This window comes from Lutra lutra, chromosome 10 (genome assembly GCF_902655055.1).
Source record: "Lutra lutra chromosome 10, mLutLut1.2, whole genome shotgun sequence".
Lineage (NCBI taxonomy): Eukaryota > Metazoa > Chordata > Mammalia > Carnivora > Mustelidae > Lutra > Lutra lutra.
In genome coordinates, this window is record NC_062287.1 from 58,042,026 (window position 1) to 58,063,703 (window position 21,678).

General features: G+C 53.9%; 4 protein-coding genes across 5 annotated transcripts; 1 reads left to right on the forward strand and 3 right to left on the reverse strand.

The window, feature by feature from the left end:
* Positions 1–484: 484 nt before the first annotated feature.
* On the reverse strand, positions 485–3,463 carry ART5 (ADP-ribosyltransferase 5). Of its 2 annotated transcripts, none has more exons than XM_047693277.1 (4): positions 3,257–3,463; positions 1,602–2,331; positions 974–1,006; positions 485–873 (listed from the first exon to the last, which is right to left on the reverse strand). In XM_047693277.1, exons 1-4 carry the CDS (start codon positions 3,314–3,316, stop codon positions 770–772), a joined length of 927 nt encoding a protein of 308 aa, XP_047549233.1. In that variant the 5' UTR covers positions 3,317–3,463; the 3' UTR covers positions 485–769. The 2 variants fall into 2 exon arrangements, with proteins under 2 accessions (XP_047549233.1, XP_047549232.1); XM_047693276.1 differs by having other exon boundaries at positions 485–876.
* On the reverse strand, positions 3,330–19,618 carry CHRNA10 (cholinergic receptor nicotinic alpha 10 subunit). Its single transcript, XM_047693274.1, has 7 exons — positions 19,577–19,618; positions 19,046–19,221; positions 17,596–17,741; positions 17,039–17,193; positions 15,825–16,357; positions 3,655–3,813; positions 3,330–3,469 (listed from the first exon to the last, which is right to left on the reverse strand). Exons 2-6 carry the CDS (start codon positions 19,194–19,196, stop codon positions 3,749–3,751), a joined length of 1,050 nt encoding a protein of 349 aa, XP_047549230.1. The 5' UTR covers positions 19,197–19,221; positions 19,577–19,618; the 3' UTR covers positions 3,330–3,469; positions 3,655–3,748.
* ART1 (ADP-ribosyltransferase 1) lies at positions 5,427–15,550 on the forward strand. The gene is made up of 6 exons (XM_047693275.1): positions 5,427–5,553; positions 6,816–6,917; positions 9,423–9,540; positions 9,857–10,637; positions 11,675–11,716; positions 13,220–15,550. The coding sequence occupies exons 3-6, from the start codon at positions 9,478–9,480 to the stop codon at positions 13,297–13,299; spliced, it is 966 nt and encodes a 321-aa protein (XP_047549231.1). The 5' UTR covers positions 5,427–5,553; positions 6,816–6,917; positions 9,423–9,477; the 3' UTR covers positions 13,300–15,550.
* On the reverse strand, positions 14,702–15,325 carry LOC125079570 (neuronal acetylcholine receptor subunit alpha-10-like). The gene has a single exon (XM_047693278.1). The coding sequence runs from the start codon at positions 15,323–15,325 to the stop codon at positions 14,702–14,704; it is 624 nt and encodes a 207-aa protein (XP_047549234.1).
* Positions 19,619–21,678: the final 2,060 nt, after the last annotated feature.

Below are 21,678 nucleotides of genomic sequence, written 5' to 3' on the forward strand. Positions count from 1 at the left end.
TTTCTGTTCTGGATATCAGATGCCTCCAGAGTGTGTAAGAATCTCTCTTCAGGTTTTGAGATTCCCCTCTCCTCGCCCCTAAAAGGGACTCCTGTGGGAGCAGGACAGAGAGAAATGTCTTACTCTGGGGTCCCAGGTGTCCTGGGCTCAGACTCCTACTTTGAGTTCCTTCAGATCTTTTGTGGAAAGAATTCTGGACTGGGAGGCAGGGAGCTTGGTTTCAATACTAACTCTCTGACCTTGAGCAAGTTGCTTCCTTCCTTGGCTTTCTATTCTTCATCTGACAAATGGGCCATTGAATCCATCTGTCCACCTTCCTTCCTTCCTTCAGGGAGGTTGTGAGGAGTCTCTGGCTTAAAGCTTCTGAGTTTGCAAGTTGTGGTACATGCGGGAGTCTGCACAGGGGACCATGTCTAGGAGTGCCAAGGCCAGAGCGGGGTAGATGATCTAGTCTCATGGAATAAACCAGTCAGGAAATTTGATGTCACCACACTGCATTACTGTTTAATTGAGTGGCCATCATGGTACCACCCTTGCTTGTCCCTGGGAATCCCTACCACACAGCAGGGCTCCCTCCACCCTACCAGGGTCTCAGATCCCCCCACATCCTGTTTGGGAGGGGAGATGGCTGGGTCAGTCCCCTTCCCTGGGGAAATGGTGGCTAAGGCTGGGTCTGAAACCACATTCCCACTTCGAGGCCATTCGAAGCCCCCTTCTTTGTCAGAAGGTCACAAGTTCCTAGGACTCCTAAGTGGCAGACACTGGGCTTTCAGGGCCCAGCCCCTGAGAGCTGGAAGCCCCCAGGGGCCAAAAGCAGGGTCTTCCAGGAAAGCAGAGAGAAGTCCCCCTTGGAGGTGGAATGTGGCTGCCCTCCTGCTGGAGAGAGAAGAAAGGTGAGGGGTCAGCAGGGCCGGGGTGGGTGTTGGTGGGGGGTTATTGAAGCAGCTGAGGGAGAGGGCAGAAGGGTACTCACTTTGTGCAGACACACAGCTGCGCCTCTTCTCCCCTGCAACAGAGCACAGTGAGGCCACCATGTGGCTAGACCCTCACTCCCCAAGCTTCCCTTCCCACCAGGCCCTGGTGTGGGCCATTCCCCTTCCCAGTCTAGCTTTCCCTTCTCCTAAACACTGACTTCTGAGTTTCTTTCCCCTTCCGGACCCTGGAAAATCTCCTCCGATTGCTGACCCATCATGGCTCCTGGCCTGGTCCCTATCGCTCCTCCATCTGTCCCGGCCTCAGCACTGAGGGACAGCATGGACGTGTCCTGTCAACTGCATTAAGCCCAGGGAACTCCTGAGATCTGAAGCAGCACCCCTGTCATTCTCTTCTGCTTATCAACCTCCTTAACCAGGTTCTTGTGGTCAGTTAGACTGTGCAGCGGATGGAACCTTTTGAGAACATTACATAACCACTCGAGAATTTCATAGACCCAGAAAACACTTCTAAGACCTTCTAAGAACTGGCTGAACCTGTCAGAGAGAACAGTAATTCCGGCTGACTTCCAGCCCTCAACTCCCCCATTAACCAAGCAAGTGTCCAGAAGGGGCGTCCCAGCTTACTCCCCCCACCCCACGGTCCTGCCTCCCTCATGCACAGCTCACCACCCAGGTAGGCGCAGTTAAAGTGGCTGCAGGTCTGATTATAGCTCCAGAGAGTCACCAGGCTCTGGGCTCCATCTTGCGAGAACCTGGTGACCAAGAAGACTTCATGTGGGGGGATCAGCACCTCGCGCTCCTCAGGAAAGACAGACAAGGCCTGGATCGGGGCCCCAAAGCAAGTCCTTAGTGAGAAGAAGGTGGCATTACCAAATCTGCGGGCCACTGCCTCATCCAGGGAGCTGGAAGCAAACTGGCCCAAGCGGACAGAGTCCCCCAGTCTCCTGGGTTCAAAGTGGAGGGTGCCCACACCTCGGAACACCACCTCCCCAGGTCCCTTGCTGCAGCCCCCACTGCCCCGCAGCAGCTGCAGGGCCCGGGTGAGGTAGAAATGCAGGGCCTTGAAGGGAAAGTGCCTCATGTAGAACTCCCGGGAGCTGCCGCCTGTCCGCACCGCCTGGTTCAGCTCCCAGTACAAGGTGTTAGATGAGTTGGTGTAGACCATGATGGCGATTCCGTGCTGGGCTCTGAAGCCAGGGGGCAGGGTGAGCCGATGGCGCTTGCGCTCCCAGGTCTCCCGGGCTGCTTCCCAGGATTCCCGCAGCAGGGCGTGGCGGGCCATCTCCTCCTTCAGCAGGGGGGCTGCTTTCTCTTCCATCTCCTCTGCGCAGCCCACATACGCATCGTCGAAGGTGTCTGGAGCCAGGCCCAGGGGCAGGATGGGAACAGCCTGGGCCTGTGGATGTAGGAAAGAGAGGGGCCACATAGGAAAGGGGAGACGTTCAGAGCACTGGACAGGCGCCATGGTGGCAGATCAGTCCAGAAACAGTATCTCGTTTCTAGGACCAAATATCTAGTGTATGCAATTTGGCAAGAGCTCAGGGGCTTAAATAGCACAGCCACTGGAGGGAGACAGATGTGGGTTCAAATCATGACTTCCCCATCCCAGCTGTGAGATCTTGGGCCAGTTTCTTAACTTTTCTGAGTTTCAGGTTCTCCACGTATAAACTGAGGATACTTCCAAACTCACAGGGATATTGTGAGGACGGCATACAGATCTTCACTTCTGTACAACGTGAAGGGGCCATTTTGTCATTAGCAAAGTTCTGCACCTGGTAGGAAGTGGGGCTAGACGACTTCCAAGCACTGTTCTGGCTCTAACAATCAGGATGCAGGTGATAGACAAATACACAGCCAATGTCCAATGACCTGACCTGGTCCCCATCCTTAGGTTCTCTTCCCCCTTCATGCCACCACATGAGGACACTGTCAGCTCTGATACTCCTGAGTCCTCTCCTGCTTTGGAAGCCCATATTCCAAAACATGCTTTGGGGTGTTGGGGTGGAGGAGGTCAAGCCCTGGTCTGGGAAGGGCTGCAGGACGGCAGCACACCGGGAGCCGGAGGCTTTGCCTGGGCTGAGCCTGTGGTGGCAGACAGTATATGAAGGAAGGAAGATCCTCATAGGACCAGTGGGTGGAGGTGGAGGTTCTGGGAGAGAGAATGAGAATGGAGGTTCCTGAGAAGAAGAGGATTAAGAGCACTAGGTTCCTAGAGAAGAGTATCTGGGAGAGCTTTTGGGGGCGTCAGCCCCCCAGTCCACCTCTTTTGGGTCTGCCCCTGACCTGTTCCTTTTGTGGCAGGAGTAGGTTCTCCCAGTTACCTGCCAGAGGGAATGGAGGCCGAGGTAGTTGAGAGCCAGCAGCAGAGCCGCCAGCATCATTCCTGGGGGCGACTCAGGAGGGCGAGATCCAGATGAAGAGGGCACCACTGGCGATGGGCTGGGAGACAGAGATCGGGGTCCCTTCCTCTGGGGTGTGAAGGGTCTCTGTCCTGGATCCGGCCCAAGACGCTGTGGGCGGGGCCGAGGGCGGGCCTAAGGGAGTGGGCGTGGTCTTAGATTTCACTGCGTACCCCGCACAACCCCAGGGCTCCGCTCCCCAGATTCCCACTAGCCCCCACGCTCAGCGTCTTCTGCCCGGGGACCCTTGCGATAGTAAACGCGGAGCCATAATTTGGCTCCGCCTGCAGAAAGGAGGGGAAGGAGAGCCAGGGACCCACCTGGAAGTTGCAGGGGCGACAGCGGGAAGGAACACTGACCGCTCGGGCCGGCGGGGGGCTTAAGTCCCGGCGGGTGCTGCGCTGTCCCGGGAGTCTAGCCGATCAACAAAGTCCCGCGGCTAACTATAGCCCCCGCGGCGGTAACCCGACACCTCTCTTCTGCAACAACGGACAAGGGGTGGGGAAGCGGAGTGGCGCGGGAAGGGGCCGCAGTCCTTCCCTAGGACTGCGAGTTCTTTCTCCAGAATCCGCTTTGGCTCCAAGCGAACGAGACCGGGTTTGGGGGAGGGACCTGCGAGACTTGGCCTCTCAGGCGGGCCCCGACTTGGCGGAGCCCCAGCTCTCAGCCCACTAGACCGGGGAGGCCCACGAGGGTCCCGCCCACCAAGAACTGTCTGCTGGTGCACTCGCTGATTTGCATGCAATTTGCATATGGCCCACTCATGGGGGGCACGCGTTATCCAGCATCTGAGCGGCACCCGCCCTCCCCCTTCCATTCAGTAGGGTTGGACCAGCTCTCTGTCTCACACCCTGAGGGGCCAGCCCCTCTCCCTCCACAGACCCTCTCTCTCTGGACCTCTTAGACCCAGGTGACCCCATGTTTATAAACACTAGCTTTTCTCCTCCCCTGCTGTGGGTCTGTCTATAAATAACCTGGGTCTGAGTTTTGGATACCCAATCAGAGGTAACGGGAGAAGGGACCAGCTGAGAAATCAGTAAGCAGCTCTGGGGACAGACAGCTTTCTGGCAGCTTGAGCCCTGGGGGTGGGAGGGTTACTCTCTCAGGGGAGTTGGGGTCCCAAATGTCAGGATTTAAGAGATGTTTCCTGCTGCTTGCTGGGGCTGAGGTGAGCACAGAAAGTTAGACTGACTTCAGGGCCTCCATCCTGGTTTGGCTCATTCATTTAGCCCCATTCCCATTGCCCCGTTCCCTCAGGCTGCCAGCCAAATAAAGAATTTCCTTCCTCTAGAATCCTGCTTTCTCCAAAAATCCTTCCTATATACCAAAAAAGACACACTGTGTGCCTGGGCTTGGAGAAGTGTGGGGAGGGAGATGGGAAAAATATCATCCCCCCCAAACCAGAGAACTTGTCAGGGAAACACAGCCTCTAGACAAGTACTCTTGTCCTCTTCCAATGAGATGGGCCGTCCCAAAGATCACCTAGATCAGAATATCCATTCTTCTATTGTTCACCATTACTGTGAAAAACCACATCTTGACTGTTTATCCTGACTGCCTCTCATCCTGGAGGGCCCAGAGCACCTGTAGCTGTTGGAACAGAAGATACCGCCTGGGACAGCCAGGCCTGCTGAGACATGGCCCTGGTACCAGCTCCACTGGGATGAGGGTTTTGTCCTCTCCCCACATGGAGGTGCTTCTCCCATCCCCAAATGTGGAACTCCAAGGAAGGCCCCAAGGATGCAGTCAAATTTTGTCACGGAGCCAGGATCCTGAGTGAGGCAGAAATCCTCCAAGATCACAGAGCAAATCAGTGCTGGCCAGACCCAGCCTCCTGAATCTGGGAATTCCTTCTTGCACATTAGAGAGTCTCCATGCTCACATAATAGGAACACAAAGTAAGGAGATAATGAGGACAGGCTAAACCCAGTGTGGAGGTGGTTGTTCCAGCCGGGGTCCTCGATGCCTCAGGCCACCTTCTCTCTAGCCCCAGGGGTTCCTTTCTTTATGGGAGTGCACTGGCCCAAGGCAGACTGGGCAGAGGCTAGTGTTCCCAAGCCTTCAGGAGACATCCAGAAATAGATGGGGGAGTGTCACATTTCTGAGCAGCTGTGTGGGTACAAGCGGTGGGGGACTGACAGTATAAAGGAGAAACCTGCCTTCCCCGACCTGGTGGCCATAACTGGAGAGCGACACCAGCTTCCCTGGAGAAGGCCTAGGTAAGGGGCACACCACCCTCCTCCTGGGTACAGAGCAGGGAAAGACTTTTTTTAAAGGGGAAATTTGGGGTATTGATGATGGAGTTCTAGGAGTCAATAACAACAGTTTCAGGGCAACTTTTATCTTACTCTGTTCAGGCTGCTATGAAATACCACAGACTGGGTAACTTATAAACAACAGACAATTATTTCTCATAGTTCTGGAGGCTGAAGGTCTGAGATCGGAGTGCCAGCATGATCAGGTGAAGGCCCTCTTTCTGGCTTATAGCTGACACATTCTCATGATGTCCTCACATGGTGGAAGGGGCTAGGGAACTCTGTGGGGTCTCTTTTATGAGAATAGTAATCCCAGAGCCCTCATGAACTAATTATGTCCTAAAGGCCCCACCTTCTAAAGCTATCACAGGAGGCATTAGGATTTCAACATATGAACTTTGTGGGGACACAAACATTCAGACCATAGCACCTTTGAAGGAGAGTTCTAGGATACCTGGAGGGTTTGGAGTCTTTGGGAAATTGGGGGGTTCCTGGGGAAGGGATTTGGAGTCACATCCCTAGAAGGGAATGTTCAGTGAGGGTCTGAATGAGGAGAAACTGTGACCTGAGCAGGATGAGAGGAGAAACAGAGGGTGGGTAAGATATAAGGGATGACCCAGCGCCTCCATCTCCTCCCCTCCCATAACCACCCCATTGCTCTGGCCCCACCTCACTCCCCCCAACACTGCTCACCAAAGTCATCAATCTACCTGTTCTGCAGTGGTCTACACTGTTAGCTGCAACCCGAAAGCAGACTCAGCAAACATTCCAGTAAGCCTCATCTGTGCCCGGCTTGGGCTGGACTCTGGGGACATGGCACAGGTCATACCCAGTCCCTGTCCTCAAGGAACTCACAGGCCAGGAGGGGAGACAGACACATCAGGGCAGCACAGTATGATTAGGACAGTGAGTGAGAAAGCACACGGTGACTGAAGAGCACAGAGAAGCTGGAGAGCTCCCTGGAGAAGGTGACCCCTGAGCTGAGTCTTGAAAAGTAGAAAGCAGGATGGCAATGTGTGCAGAGCCACAGGGAAGGAAGCAGTGGGGCCTCACCTGCAGCTTTGTTCTGTTCTGTAGAAGCCAAGCAGGGGGCTGGGGCACAAGGCTGAAGAGGTCATGGAGGGCTAGGTCACAGGGCACCCTAAATGCCAGCATGAGGAGGGCTCTGTCCTAAGGGCATGGAGGGAAGTTGTGTTTTGTTGCCTTTTTTTTTTTTTCCTTTCTAGATGTGTTCCCATCTTTTCCCTCATAATTTTCATCTCAGCATTTTTACTCTGTATGCCGAGGTATTGCTTCCAGTCGGGTTTAGCACAGAGGGTTTTAAGCAGGTAAGCAACCTGACCAGTGGGGCTTTAGAAACACCTGCTCTGTGGAGGGTGGGTCAGCAGGGCTTACAGTGGAGACTGGGGCGGGGGAGGGGGAGAGGTAGGGGTAGACTGAGCCATGAAAGGGATGGGGAAAGGGAAGGAGCTTCTAGGCTGGATCCACATTGTGATCAGCATTAGCTGGCAACTAATTTAGTGTTTGATGAATGTTCGAATGTGTTTGATGAAGTGACCGTCTTGGGTGACTGGGTGAAAAAGGGGGACAGTATATTACATGAGACTCTTCCGAAGGCAAGTCTACAGGAATCATCACAAGCTAGATGAAGCCTAAAGAGGAATTATCACAGGGCGGCTGGGTGGCTCAGTCATTAAGCATCTACCTTTGGCTCAGGTCATGATCCCAGGGTCTTGGAATCTAGCCCTGCATCAGGTTCCCTGCTCAGCAGGAAGCCTGCTTTTCCCCTCCCACTTCTCCTGCTTGTGTTCCCCCTCTCGCTAGGTCTCTCTCTGTCAAATAATAAATAAAATCTTAAAAAAAAAAAAGAGCAATTATCACAAGGGTACCAAGGTATTTCATGGGACCCAAGTGAAGAGCTTCTAGAAACCCAAGGTGTCTCAGTCCACCTGTGCTTTGGCTTCAAGCAGCCCTCTCTTTGCTTCTTGGTCCTCTTTTTCTTCTTTCTCTGGCGTTCTCATGTCTTCTCAGACTTAAATACACCCATCACACAAATGTCTCATCTTATTATCCATTCTTCTATCTTTTGGACATCTGCCCCTTAAGAATCCACATGTGCTGGGGCGCCTGGGTAGCTCAGTGGGTTAAGCCGCTGCCTTCGGCTCAGGTCATGATCCCAGGTCCTGGGTTCAAGCCCCACATCAGGCTTTCTGCTCAGCAGGGAGCCTGCTTCCTCCTCTCTCTCTGCCTGCCTCTCTGCCTACTTGTGATTTCTCTCTGTCAAATAAATAAATAAAATCTTAAAAAAAAAAAATCCACATGTGCCAAACTGAACTCACTGTTTCCCCTCCAAATCTAATGGTTCATTCATTTTTTTGTTGAGCACCTATCATGTGCTGGGATGGGGCTGGGCAAGATGAGCTTTTAAAGTCCACTCTGCTCCTCCTCTGTGTTGGCAGCCTAGAGCATGAAAACCTGCACGTCATTCTTGGTTTTTCCCTCTGTCACATCCCCTGTGTCCCATCAGACACCAAGTCTATTAAATTATACCTAGTGGTTCTGGGTTCATCCTCACTGCCGGTATCTTAGGCCACACAATTCAATGTCCTCAGTCTGATATCAGAAGCCAGACTTCCCTATCTCAAGCCTCTGAGCTCTCTCTCTCTTTTTTTGGAAAAAAAAAAAAAAAAAAAAAAAAAAAAGACAATAAAAACCAAAACCAGCCTGTGTACAGAAAGCTATGTGTGTATGCATATTTAAATATTAAATTATTTGCATGTGCACCAAAAATGGTCCTAAAGCACACTATTATCACAGTAACAGCAGGCACCGTAGGAGTGAGAGAGGACACAGAGAGAGAAAGAAGACTGGAGCTTGGACTCTGATTCATTCATACTTTTTTCTTTTCACTACGAGCAGGCATTAATTTCATAACGAAAGAAACAAAGAAGTAGCTGCACTGATTTAGAAACTGCTGGGACTCTGCCTTCTTGGAGCCTCACTTCCCACTCCATCCTCTCGCCATCTACAGGACCCCTCACCCCATGGGGGTCTACACCCGTCCCTGCCCAGGAAGCAGTTGAGAGCTTAGGGAAGGAGGGCTCAGTACGCAGGAGGACTTCGGGAGGGGAGGATGGCTGGATCCTGTCCCTGGAATACCTCCATGGCCCCACCAGCTGGCCTGTCCTGGACGTGTTTCAGTCTCACATCCCCCATGGGGTGAAGCCCAGACCTCTTACTGGGGCAGCCAAGACCTTTCACGACTGGCCGCAGTCTTGCCAATACTCCCTCACTGCAAGCTCTGCCATACTGGACAAAATGTCCTTCACTTTTTACATCCAATACCTTTGCTCTTCTCATTTCTGCTGCCCTAGATGCCTTTCCCACCCCAAATCCCACTCCTCTCCCAGTCTCCACTGATTGAAGGCTTATTCTCCTATTCTCCCTGTAAGACGCTGTTCAGATAACAACTTCTCCAGGAAGTCTCCCATGTTCCTGCCAGCAAGAAGGGTCCTCTCTTTCTCTCCTGAGCCTTCATTTCTTTCTTTTCTTAAAGATTATTTATTTATTTGATAGCGAGAGAGCACAAGTGGGGGTGAGAGGCAGAAGGAGAAGCAGACTCCCCACTAAGCAGGGAGCCTGATGAGGGGCTCCATCCCAAGACCCTGTGAGCATGACCTGAGCTGAAGGCAGACACTTAACCGACTGAGCCACCTAGACGCCCCGAGCCCTCATATCTATGTTGTGACTCTATGCCAACCACTGCGAGTGATACAGACTAGGTGCCCATTAATGTTTTTTCATCTGTACAGATTAACATTCTCATTTTCTAGATGAAGAAACTGAGACCCAAAGAGAGACAGTAACTTGTCCAGGGCTACCTCCAACATGCAGACCCCTGCCATGCTGTGTCTGCTGCTTGTGTGCACGGGCCTCCCGGAAGCGCTGCAGGTATGGTCATCCCCCACTGTGTCCATGTCACTGGGAGCTGCACTGCGGGCTTCCTCTGAACTCTGGCGGGGGGGTGGGGAGTGGGGAGTCGTGGGAGGAGAGAACAACTGATATTTCCAGTGGGGCTCGCCCGGCCTGAGGGGACAGCCTCAGACCCTGGTGTCTGAGAGAGGGCAGCTAGTTGTTCCCAATCCCTTTTCCCTCAAGGTGGGTTTGGGGCCATCAGTGTCCTTCTCTTCTCAGTGGAGAAATGTGATGATGGGCTCCCATCTCCTGAGGCTCATCCTCTCAGTCCTTATTGCTCCCTCTCTGCCAGGCCCATAGCCACCCCATCTCTCGACGAGACCTGTTCTCTCAAGAACTGCCCCTGGACATGGCCCCAGCCTCCTTTGATGACCAGTATGAAGGCTGTGCAGCAGCCATGACAGCAGCTCTCCCAGATCTCAACCAAACTGAGTTCCAGGCCAACAAAGTGTACGCGGATGGCTGGGTGCAGGCAAGCAGCCAATGGCAGGACCGCCAGGCCTGGGGGCCAGAGTGGGTCCTGAGCCCTACTGGGTTGCCCCCGCCACCCCCTGGCTTCCGCGATGAGCATGGGGTGGCCCTCCTGGCCTACACCGCCAACAGCCCCCTGCACAAGCAGTTCAATGCCGCCGTGCGTGAGGCAGGCCGCTCCAGAGCCTACTACCTCCACCACTTCTCCTTCAAGACACTCCATTTCCTGCTGACCGAAGCCATACAGCTGCTGGGCAGGGGCCAGCGTTCACCCCAGTGCCACCAAGTGTTCCGAGGGGTGCACGGCCTGCGCTTCCGGCCGGCGGGGCCCGGGGCAACCGTCAGGCTGGGGGGTTTTGCCTCCGCGTCCCTAAAGAATGTTGCAGCCCAGCAATTTGGGGAGGACACCTTCTTTGGCATCTGGACCTGCCTTGGGGCACCTATCAAGGGCTACTCCTTCTTCCCTGGGGAGGAGGAGGTGCTGATCCCCCCCTTCGAGACCTTCCAGGTGATCAACGCCAGCAGACCGGCCCAGGGCCCCGCCCGCATCTACCTCAGGGCCCTGGGCAAGCACAGCACCTACAACTGCGAGTACATCAAAGGTAGGCAGGCACGCGCCAGGCCGCACCTGGGACATGTACATAAGTACCACAATCAAATGAACAGTGAGGGGGACCCAGTCCTGTCCCTCTCCGCGCCACCCCCATCCTGTGCAGCTAAGGGAAGACAAGCTTCTGAGGTAGTGTGCCACTTGCCCTTGGAGGTACCTAAGCCAGGGCTGGCCACTTGCCCACAGGGAGGCTGAAGAGGGTTTCCAGACCGAGGCAGGTAGCCATTTGAGGGCCAAATGGAACTGGTCAGGCTTTTCTTCCAGCTGGAAACTGGAAGGCAATTAATTTCTGGCCACAGCGCTGACACCCAGACCACTGTTGCCAGGTATGAGGAAGAGCCCCAAACTCAGTTTCTGAGAGGAGCATGTGTGTTCACCTGAATGGAAACCCTGTGCTGTTGTGGGTGGGGGTGCAGGCGGGATGCTGAGACAGCAGTTGGGTTCCGTAGTCCCAGCTCAGTCTGTTGATCCCCCAGGACCCACCAGAGGTAGAATCATGAGGACAGGCCCAGGTTCCTAATCTCTGAAGGGGCTGTGGGCTGCTGGTCCTGGCTGAGTGATGCCTGGGGTCTTGTGAGGCCCACTTTGCATCATTAGAGCCAAGTTGTTGGCTGAACTGTGGACCACATGTAAAATGGGAGAAGGTCCAGTATGGCTTCCGTTCCCACCAGGGACAGCATCATGGGTGTGCATGAGCTGATGGAAGGTGAGGAAGACATGAAAAGTACATGAACTAGTGCCTCCCTGGCTGGGACACAGGCTGGGAGAGGTGGTCACACAGGGAGGCAAAGTTACAGGCCAGGGAAGCAGGAAGAGCACCCAGAAGAGACCCTGGCTTTGAGGGCTGGCTCCCTTCTAGCTCTGCTGCTCATGGGTCAAGTCAAACACAGGTAAAGGAGGCCCCACCAAAAGGAAGCTCATTAGAGGAAAATGTACCAGCTTCCATGAGAATAAGCCAGAGACGGACCAGAGGGTTCTGGGGTTCCTTCCTGTCCTGAGAGCTACTGAACCTTGGTTTCTTCCCTACAGACAAGCAGTGCAAGTCCAGGTCCTGCCCTCTTGGTAACTCAGGTAAGAGCCTCAAGCTTCTGCAGGGCTCAACTCAAGGGTGAGTGGGCTGCCCTGGGGTGGCACTCCTCTCCTGCATGCACAGCCCTGTGCAAAGGAAAACAACCCCCTTCTAATCCAAACAAGTAAACCCTCTCAAGCAGACCCCTGCGGGGGTGGTGAACCTACCTCAGAGGACATGCATGTATGTATGGGGCAGTGGTTATGCAAGCTTACATACCTGCCCCCCCCCAGTCTGGGGCTGCCCCCTCCCTCACAGGAGGCCACTGATGGGGAGAGATCTGGGCTGCACTGGGGGCATGGAGTCCCATGCCCATGTCCACCCACAGTCCTCCCTGGGCCTTCTCCTTCAGCTGCAAAACCCACTGTTTCTATCACTGCCCTCAGGACTCCCTCAGACCACCTTCCAAGGTAGTGGTCAGGCTCTGGGTGCTGGAGACCTGGACTCTCATCCAGACTCTGCCCTAACTCTCTCTGTGACCAATCAAGCCCTCTTTGAGCCTCAGTCTTTCTAACTGTATAATATGTGTATTAGACTAGATGATCCCCAGGTCCCTCTCAGCTGTGACTCTTTCCTTCCCTTGAATACATTCTGTACCCGGGCCTGCCTGGGCCTCACTTCTCCAGATGGGAAGGGGCTTTTCAAGGAACCAAGTGAAATAGGCCAGGAGGCTGCAGCCACTACTCCCCCTTAGGTCCCTCCCCCACCGCCCCAGGGCTCTATGAACAGTGGACAGGAAGGAGCCCTAGACTTCATTTTGTTCCCACCATTCTCCATGACATAGTACCACTCAGAGTTCCAGGCATCCTCACCACGACCCAGTGGTGTAGGCTCTGTCATCGCCCCTGTTCTACAGATGAGGGAACTAAGCCCCAGAGAGGCAACCAGCCCTACACACACAGCTAGTCAGGGCTGGGGTCCAGACAGCCAAACTCTGAACCACCACCTCTCCCCAGACACCATCTCATTTTATTCTTACTGTACAATAAACTATTGGAAGGGGAAAGAAAAGGCAGTATTACCCTCATTATATAGTAAAGGGAGACCCAGAGATAGAAGGGACCTGCCCAAGGGGACAGAATGAGTCAGTGGCAGAGCCAGGGTCAGAATCCAGATCTCCAGCCTCCAACCAGCTTGAGTGCTGGTAATGTCATCTCACGCAGTGGACAAGGTTAGGATTCCCCCCAGTAATCAGGGGTTGTATAGAGGGGCAAAGATAAGCATCACTAGAGCTCACTCATGTCTTCCCCTTGCTTATCCCACCCTAGAATGGCTCGTTTGTGTTGGCAGGAGGCAGGGGCACAGAACCTCCTAGTGACATCTGGAAAGGGGCCTGGGGTCCTTTCATCTGCCTGCTGTCCTCCCTGAATTCTTGCTTTTCATATCTGGCTCTCATTCCACCTTGGGGGTCAGTGTTTCCAGCCCACTCTGCTCATTCCTCTTATCGTGTTTGTGTACCTCATTTTGCACTGAAACCTCTCTCTCTGCCTCGGTTTTTCCTGCAGCCATGGGTCAAGGCCCCTCTTCTTCAGTCTGGTCCCTCCTACTGCCAGTCTGGTTCCTTGTCAGGGGAACCTTTCCATAGAGTCCAGACCTGCCATGATCCATCTGACACTGAACAGCCCCTCCTGGCCATCGCGCTGCCTCAGCCCGACATGGGGATGTCGGCCCTCTATGTGCTTTAAGAGCAGCCAGGATCCATGGTGACCCTCTGCAGAGAACTCTGGGACTTTCTCTGGCAGCTGCCAGGTTTGCTGATGGAGAATTAAGGGAATCTGGGGACTGAGCCTTCCCCAAGGCTTTAAGAGTGAGACATTGAAAGGGGGCAGTGGTCTCTAAGGGCAGGCAACTACTCATTTGGAGACTGATGATGAAACTAGTTTGAGGAGGGATTGGGGAGGAAAACACTTGGCCACGGTATTTGCTGGTATTACTCGAATGGCTCACATATGCACCTGGAAAGCTCCCATTCACTCTTCCAGGAAGCTTTCTCGGACCTCCCCCAGCTGGTTGGGCTAGGGCCCCTGCCTCTTTGCTCCCATGGGTCCCTGGCTGCTTCCCTACACCACGTGTCAGTGTTTGTCTCCCATGTCAGTCTGGGAGCTTCCTGAGGGCAGGGACTGGGTCTAAAGCACAGGGGTGGTGCCAGACAGACAACATGTGACAGTCGGAAAGGAACAAACCCCTCATGAATGCCTCACTGCTGCACTGCCCCACCTTGGTCACTTTGAAGCTTTCTGAATGTCAGTGTGTGGGAATGATGTGGACGGGCTCCAGCTCCAGAGGGCAGAGAGCAGGACAGACAGCAGAGACAGCATCAGGTCCACTGCCAGGGTCTCAGCTGAAGACTCAGTTGAATTCTTGTCAGCAAAGACATAATCTCTGCCGTGATCTATTTGTCCTAAGGCTCCTGTCTCTAGAGACACAAACCTGGACCCCTACCTTCCACTGCCACAGGCCCCAAGGTAAAACAGCATGAAGAGGTGTGAGGCACACACTTTATTGTAAGTTGAGGCTTTGGGGCTGAATCCTCATGTGGCCTCCTCTGGAAACGAGAGAATGAATCCTGGATCCCCTTCCCTGAGTCCTTCCTAACATAGCAGCCACGGAGGAAGGAAGAGAAGACAAGGAAGTATGGTCGTTCTGTTTCTCATGTAACCTGCACTCTCGCCACCAAAAACTCTAACATGCAGCATCGAAATTCAATTCTGCTCCTCCAGGACTGTGTTTCGATCTTGGCCCTTCTTAGAGTGCCCCTTCTGTAGGAATTAGGGCAGTGGCAAGCTATGGCTTCCCTTAAAGTTTAGGGTATATAGACAAGCGATTCCCTGTGGTTTGTGAAATCAGCAGTGCTCAGCCTGGAGGGAGAGTGTCACCAGCTCTTAGGCACAGTGGGGAGAAACTAGGTGGCCTAGCAGAGAGCCAACCACCACCTGGCCTTTCCGTCCCTCTCTGGAGGGGCTGTGGCTGCACCAGACCCCTGGAACTCAGAGGGCCTGCACCAGCACCAGGAGGCTCATGACCAGGGCCATGGAGAAGAAGATGCCCAAGAAGAAGCGATCCATCACACGGGCCAGTCGTTTCCAGTCTTCATGGCGGCGCTGGGCAGCCCTGTGGCTGTGGAAGGTGTTAGCAATGGTAGATACGTGGCGCAGGAGGGCTTCCTGACGGCACAGACACTGTGGCTCACGGCAAGGAACTGCTGGAGGGCGAGCACCTCCGTCAGGAGGCTGGGGACTGGGGGGTGACTCAGGTGGTCTAGACTGCCCACAGGCCTCCCCTCGTTCCCGCACGCACAGGCCTCGTGCCAGGCGTCCCAGCAGGAGGGCCCGAGCCCAGGCTGGCACTGGTCGGGCGCTGGGACCACAGTAGTGCAGGTTCATGATAAGGATGGTGAGCGCTGTGGAGAATGTGACCATGGTCATGGTGGCCATGTAGTACTTCCCTGCAAGAAAGAGAGTAATCTGGGGCCCAAAACAAGAACTCAGGGGGCTGAGCTTGACCACCGCCTCAACACAAACAAGCACCAGCTCACCCACCCTGAGGCTTTCAGGACCCTCCAGTCCCAATGGATGGAACCAGGAAGGAGGTAAGGTCCAAGATCTCTTCATCCCCTGTTCTTACAAGTGGGTTCTCAGAAGCTACTTGCTCCCTAATTGTTCTCACTGCTGGACCCTGCACTCCCCCACAGACCGTGACAGTCACTCTCAAATGGTACGAGCACAATCTGGGGGTAAGTTACTGATCCTTTTGCACAACTGGGATAACAGAACCTACCTCATAGATGTGTCGTGATGCCTCTCTGAGTTAATAAAAAAAAAATGGCACGTGCTTAGGAGAGGGCCTGGCACACAACCAGAACTCAACGCATTTTGCCTGCTAGGACACGTGAGGGGTGGGGTGTCCCTCCTCTCCCCTCCATCTCCGAATGAGGCACGCTCCCAGGATGCTCCCTCCTCCCGCACCGACCTGGGGTTGCTGCGGGGGGCCGGTCCCTACCCCGCCCCGGCCCTGTGGAGACCCACGAGCCTGGGCCCGGAGACCATCTCTGGGAGGCGGAGACTCTCTCTTCCCGCCCCTGCCCCTCAGCACCGCCCCCTCGCGGCTCACCGATGAGCGGCACGCTCTCCGCTGGCGGCATGCTCTCGGCCAGGAGCAGCTGGAAGACGGTGAGCGCCAGCAGCACTGTGACGCCGAGCGACACTTTCTCGCCCGAGTCCGCCGGCAGGTGGAAGGCCAGCGGCGCGAGCAGCGAGATGAGCACGCAGGGCAGCAGCAGGTTGCACACGTAGGCGGCGGCGCGCCGGCGCAGCAGCAGCGTGAAGGTCACGTCGGGGTAGGGCTCCGAGCAGCAGCCGTAGGTGAGCACGCGCCGCCGCGCCGGCATGCCCAGCACGCGCCACTCTACGTTCTCCACGAAGTCGGCCAGGCTGGCGGCGGTGCCGCGTGGACGCACGTCCAGCTGGTGCCCGCCGTGCGTCCAGGAGCCGAACGTCAGGCCGCAGCGCTGCGCGTCGAACGGGAAGGCCGACACGTCCACGCGGCACGAGCTGCGCGTGATGGCCGGCGCGTCCCAGCGCACGGCGCCGTCGTGCCGCAGGACCACGTTGGTGCTGGCGGAGGCCGGTGGCTGCGCGTCCGCCCTGCGGGGCAGGCAAGGTGGGACTCCCTGAGGCGGCAGCGCGCGCGGAGCCTGCGGGGCCGCGCAGAGGACAGAGCGGGTGGCAGAGAGGCACCTGCGTGCCTTTGGAGGCTTAGAAGGGGTGGCGCCTGCAGGGCCGAAAGGAGACACAGATCTAGGCCCGGGCAGTGTGAAAACACATCTGCAAGAGCCGGCGCCCGGCTGCATGGTGTCATCTGAGAATCTCCTGGAGGGCCCCCGGGGAAAACACGCAGAGCTATATGTTGTCTGGGGAACACTGAACTGCTTTAGGTGGCATCAAGGAGGGCTCCAGAGGGATATGCCCTGGAGGAAGTCCCTAGGTAGGCCCTCGGGGAGTCCTGAGAGACTTGGAGCAGGCCTGAGAGGGTGGAGAATGCCGTCAGGGGCACTTGTGTCCCAGAACCCTCTCTGTGAGGGGCACGGAACTGGCCCTGGACTACACAGTGGGTTCCCAGGAGACATTCAGCCTGCGTTGGCTTGGGACAGACTAAAGAGGGGGTGTCCTGGAGGGGCTGTGAGCTCCTGGCAGTTTAGGAGGGTCCTGGGGGAAAAGCTTTCAGGTTAGATTTGGGGGGGGCAGATGGGGAATCAGTGGATACCTAGAGCCTGGGGCAACAGTGGGGAGGAGTTATGATAGGGGAGGGGAGCAGGAAGACAGTACTTGTTGTAGAGTACGATGTCTGGTCGCCACACGAGACTGCTGGGGATGCGGATAGCGTCAAGGCCACCGTAGGCATCGGGGTCCCATCGTAGGTAGGCATCTGTCCACTCCTGTCGGATCCACAGGTACAGGGTCAGCACCTGGTTCCGCTCATCCTAGTGGGGGGCAGGGAGTGGGCACAGATGTGGACACACTATATGCACACCCTTCCCTGTGTGTACACACTCACCTACAGAGCTCTGGAGGGCACCCACAAAACCAGCTGACTCACAGTCCAGTTCCTACCCAGGCCTGACCTTGCTATGGGACCTTGGCAGTTCCTTTTCTTCTTTAGCCCTCAGTTTCCTTAGTAGTTACATGGGTGATAATCCCTGCCAGGCAGGAATGCAAGTGTGCAAAATGTTGAGCACACTGTGGGCACCCAACAGTCAGTATCTGTTATTATTGTTGTTGTTAATATTAACATTTATAGAAAAGAATTGTTTGGAGAATAATCCCAGTCTCTCACTCCCCCCCTCCCCCCGCGCCAGTTCCTTGACGCTACCACCACAACACACCATGTCGATGATCTGGGACAATGTCACCTCCAGGGTCACATTCAGAGCCTGGTCTGTGTCTGCCACGGGTCTCAGGGCACTTGTGTAGTTGGCAAAGAGATCACGGAAGAGTTTGTGAGCCAGCTTGCCCTCGGCACCCAAGCACTCTGGGGGACCAGGAAGAAGGGTTGTCCATCTGAGACCCTTGTCCAGGGGCCTCTGTTCACACACCCTCCACCTGCCCATGGCTGGGGCCCTGTCACCTGGTCTGCTGTCTCATGGCTACGTACTTGGCCCTCCTGAGGTCTGCTCTGTCCATCTAGCTGTCTAGACAGACCTGTCTCCTGAGGTCTGCTCTGTCCCTCCTCCCTGGACTGCCTCCGTGGAAGAGCGAGGTGGAGGCCGAGGAGTGAATTGATACTGTCTTCTGGAGCAAGGCTGACAGGTTTCTTCCCCACCCTTTCCCCTCCTAGGGACCTGGGTTCTGCCCACCCTACTGCGAATGCCAGAGGGGCCCAAATAGGCGACAGGAGTCCCGCCCCTCACCCAGCTGTTGTGAGCCCCTTTGCTACCACCCCCTACTTTCTCTCTAACCTATTTCCACTTATCCAGCTGCACGTCTATGGATTTTTTCAAAGCTTCTGATGCAATGGGCCATTCTGTCCTGAAAACACTCTCCTCCCTAGGCTTCTGTGACACACATTGTTTTCAGGCCCGGACTCACATATTGTTCCCCAGAAGCCTGTCATTGTCCTTTTCTTTTTAGCCCGAATTTTTCTCCTGAGCTCCAGACCCATAAACACAACAGTTCACTCCTGAATGTCCTATTGGCACCTTAAACTCTGTAGGTCCAAAATAGGAACTAATTTCCTACCCCCATTTCTGAAACCCTGTTCCTTGTTCTGTGGTCCCTCTCAGCAAACAGCACCCAACCCCCCGTGATGTCAGCCAGAAATCTGGGAGTTATCCTTCCTTTCTGCTGCCTCCCTCTGCACCCCTGCCCGTACCTAGGTACCATCAGCCATCCTTTGAATGTCTGGTCGCCCCTGCAGCTTGAGTGGACCCAGCAGCAGCCTCCTCACGGCTCCTGCTGCTGGTGCAGCCTCTTTAACCCTCCCCCACATTTCTGAGATCAGGCTTTTCAACACTCAAGTCTGACCAAGCCAGTAGCTGCTTAAAACTATTCAATGGCTCCCCATTGCCTGCTGGATAAAGTCCAAACTCTGCCTGGCATTCAACGTCCTTCATAATCTGCCCCACCCTCACCCCCCTGGCTTGTCCATCACTGCTCCCACCGGAGCCAGGCAGGTCTCCTGTCCTTCTCTTCAGCACCTCCATCCTCCATGCTACCCAGATAGAGTGCTGGTTTCCAGCACAGTAGTAAAGAGAATCGGATGTGGACAGAGATCTGGGGAAGAAGGGTACAGCTGCAGGGCCCGGAGACGCAGGGCTGGTTTACAGCACGTCGCACCTGGAAACAGTGAGAACAGAAACAGAAGGCCCAGGCTGGAGACAGAGAAGACGAGGCTGAAGTGGTGGCTCCTGGGCCCCATGCTCCTGCCACAGCAAGACTTAGGGCAGGTCCCCGGGTGTGTGTCTTGGGACCCGACTGAGGGCAGCATCAGGCTGTGCTGGCAAGGACGATACCTGGAAGTCAGAAGTAAGACTGAGATCTCTGCTGAGGAGCCCTGTGGCCCTTCTAGTTTTCTGACCCTCCTGTTTGTACTTGCCCTTGGGTTTTAGTACTTGATCTTGGCATCTGCTCATTCTCCTCCGCCGGTCCTTGCCTCTTCTAGCCTCTGTCCCTGCCCTTTTCTCTACTCTCCCCACCCCCCTCCCCTCTTACCTCCCACTCAGCCTCTCTATCTCCATTTCCTTGTGTCTCTTCCTCTGGAACTCTTTCTTGCTCTCTGCCTCTTTGACTTTGGTCTTCCTCCTTCCACTCTCTCTTCCTTTCGCCTTCTATTTCAACCCCCTAACTTCCTTTCTCTGTCCCCCATACCTCGACTCCGGATGACCCTGGCACACTCTCAGCAGGACAGGGGCAGGGACTCTTAACCAGCCCTGAGCCCTCTGAGGCATAGGGCTGCAGGCCCCTCCCCTTCGCCCTTTTCATTAGCTTATTTACAGGGTTGGGACACCTGTGCCCATGGGAACAGAGCAACTGAAGCTGGCACCTCAGGTTACTGGGACCTGAATTATTCAAATCATAATGCAGCACCCAGGCTCAGCTCAAACGCAGCCTGGGGTGTTGGAGAGCAGAGATGCTGGGGTCAGGATCTGCAAAGACTGGGCTTAAGGGTGTGAGGGGTCAGAGACGTGGGTGGTGTTGTCCTCCTAGCTCTGCCACCATAGCTGGATTCTCTTTTTTAAGATTTTATTTATTTTTCAGAGAGAGAGGTGGCACAAGCCGGAGGGAGAGGTAGGCTCCTTGTTGAGCAAGGAGCCCAATGCAGGACTCGATCTCAGGACCCTGGGGTCATGACCTGAGCCAAAAGCAGACAACTTAACCGACTGAGCTACCCAGACGTCCCCATTGCTGAATTCTTGAGGCTCCCTTTATTTTAATTTTTTAATTTAAATGCAGTTAATTAACATATAGTATATCATTAGTTGCAGAGGTAGAGAGTAGTGATTCATCAGCTGTGTATAACACCTAGTGCTCATCACATCACATGCCCTCCTTAATGCCCATCACCCAGTTACTCTATCCCCCCACCCAGCTGGAGGCTCCCTTTAGACTGACAGCTCTGCCTCCACTGAGAGATGGAGCACATCGGTCCAGGCTGGGCACTTTGTGCCAAGCAAGCTCTCTCCTTCCTGGGGGGAATGGGACTGAGCCTTAGCTAAGTCTGTGGCTCCAGGTGGCCCCACAAAGCTGGAGATGCAGCTCACATCCTCATCTCCAGCTCCCTACAGCCATCCCGATCCAAGTCTTCGTGTTCTCTCTATGCCCCAACACCGTAGGTGACATTGGGTAGCAGGAAAAACACAGGCTTTAGAGTCACCTTCAGCTCTGTCTTACGAGCAATTTGACTTGTGCAAGATACTGAAACTCTCTGGGTTTGTTTTCTCATACAGGATAATGTGATTAACAGTCCTCACTTCGGAAGTTATAAGTATTAAATGAGACAAGCAATAACACAAGGCAAGTGCCTAGAACATTGCCTAATGCACAGCAGTTAACAAAAAACATTTATACTATAATCCCAGTGAATTAGTTAGAATATTCTATCTTCAGGAGCACACCCTTAGATTCACAAGCCCCTACCCCCAGGCAACCACTATTCCACTTTCTCTCTCCATGATTTTGACTTAATAGCTCATGTGAGTGGAATCACATATTCATCATTTAAAAAAAAAAGATTTTATTTATGAGGGAAACAGCACGAGCAGGGGGGAAAGGGGCAGAGGCTGAGAGAGAAGCAGACTCCCTGCTGAACCACGAGCCCAACGTGGGGCTCAATCCCAGGACCCTGGGATGATGACCTGAATTGAAGGCAGATGTTAATTTACTAAGCCACCCAGGCACCCCTAAATCACGTATTTGTCTTTTTGAGATTAGCTGATTTCACTTTGCATAGTAATATCCTCAAGATTCATTCATTTTTTACATGTCAGAACTTCCTTATTTTAAGGCTGTATATATTTTATTGTAAGTATATACTACATTTTGCTTATCCATTCATTCCCTGAGGAATACTTAGGTTGCTTCCACATTTTAGCTAGTGTGAATAATACTGCTGCGTAAGGAAGTAGAAATATTTCTTCAAGACTTTGCTTTCAGTTCTTTTGGATTATATACTCAGAAATGAAATTGCTAGGTCATATGGTAATTCTATTTTTTATTTTTTAAATTTTTAATTAAAAAAATTAATTAAAAAATTAAAAATTATTTTTAATTTGAGTAATCGCCATACTACTTTCTACAGTGGCTATAATATTTTTTCCCCACCAACAGGGTTCAGTGGTTCCCATTTCTCCACATCCTCACCAACAGCTGTTACTTTATTTTGTTTTGTTTTGTTTTTATACTAGCCATCCTAATGGGCACAAAGTCATATCTCACTGTATTTGATTTACATTCCCCTAATTAGTGGTTAA

What these genes read in the sequence shown, in the direction of transcription:
- CHRNA10 (XM_047693274.1), bottom strand. Translation starts at nt 19,196, where the DNA reads ATGCTGCCCTCAGTCGGGTCCCAAGACACACACCCGGGGACCTGCCCT. An exon ending in TCTGTTCTCACTGTTTCCAG is followed by an intron (nt 17,742 to 19,045) that starts GTGCGACGTGCT and finishes CTGGTCCCCCAG; the next exon opens with AGTGCTTGGGTGCCGAGGGC. An exon ending in TGTCCCAGATCATCGACATG is followed by an intron (nt 17,194 to 17,595) that starts GTGTGTTGTGGT and finishes GCCCCCCACTAG; the next exon opens with GATGAGCGGAACCAGGTGCT.
- ART1 (XM_047693275.1), top strand. Translation starts at nt 9,478, where the DNA reads ATGCAGACCCCTGCCATGCTGTGTCTGCTGCTTGTGTGCACGGGCCTC. An exon ending in CAACTGCGAGTACATCAAAG is followed by an intron (nt 10,638 to 11,674) that starts GTAGGCAGGCAC and finishes TCTTCCCTACAG; the next exon opens with ACAAGCAGTGCAAGTCCAGG. An exon ending in CTGCCCTCTTGGTAACTCAG is followed by an intron (nt 11,717 to 13,219) that starts GTAAGAGCCTCA and finishes TTTTTCCTGCAG; the next exon opens with CCATGGGTCAAGGCCCCTCT.
- LOC125079570 (XM_047693278.1), bottom strand. Translation starts at nt 15,325, where the DNA reads ATGAAGAGATCTTGGACCTTACCTCCTTCCTGGTTCCATCCATTGGGA.
- ART5 (XM_047693276.1), bottom strand. Translation starts at nt 3,316, where the DNA reads ATGATGCTGGCGGCTCTGCTGCTGGCTCTCAACTACCTCGGCCTCCAT. An exon ending in GCCTCCATTCCCTCTGGCAG is followed by an intron (nt 2,332 to 3,256) that starts GTAACTGGGAGA and finishes CTACATCCACAG; the next exon opens with GCCCAGGCTGTTCCCATCCT. An exon ending in TAACTGCGCCTACCTGGGTG is followed by an intron (nt 1,007 to 1,601) that starts GTGAGCTGTGCA and finishes GCTCTGTTGCAG; the next exon opens with GGGAGAAGAGGCGCAGCTGT.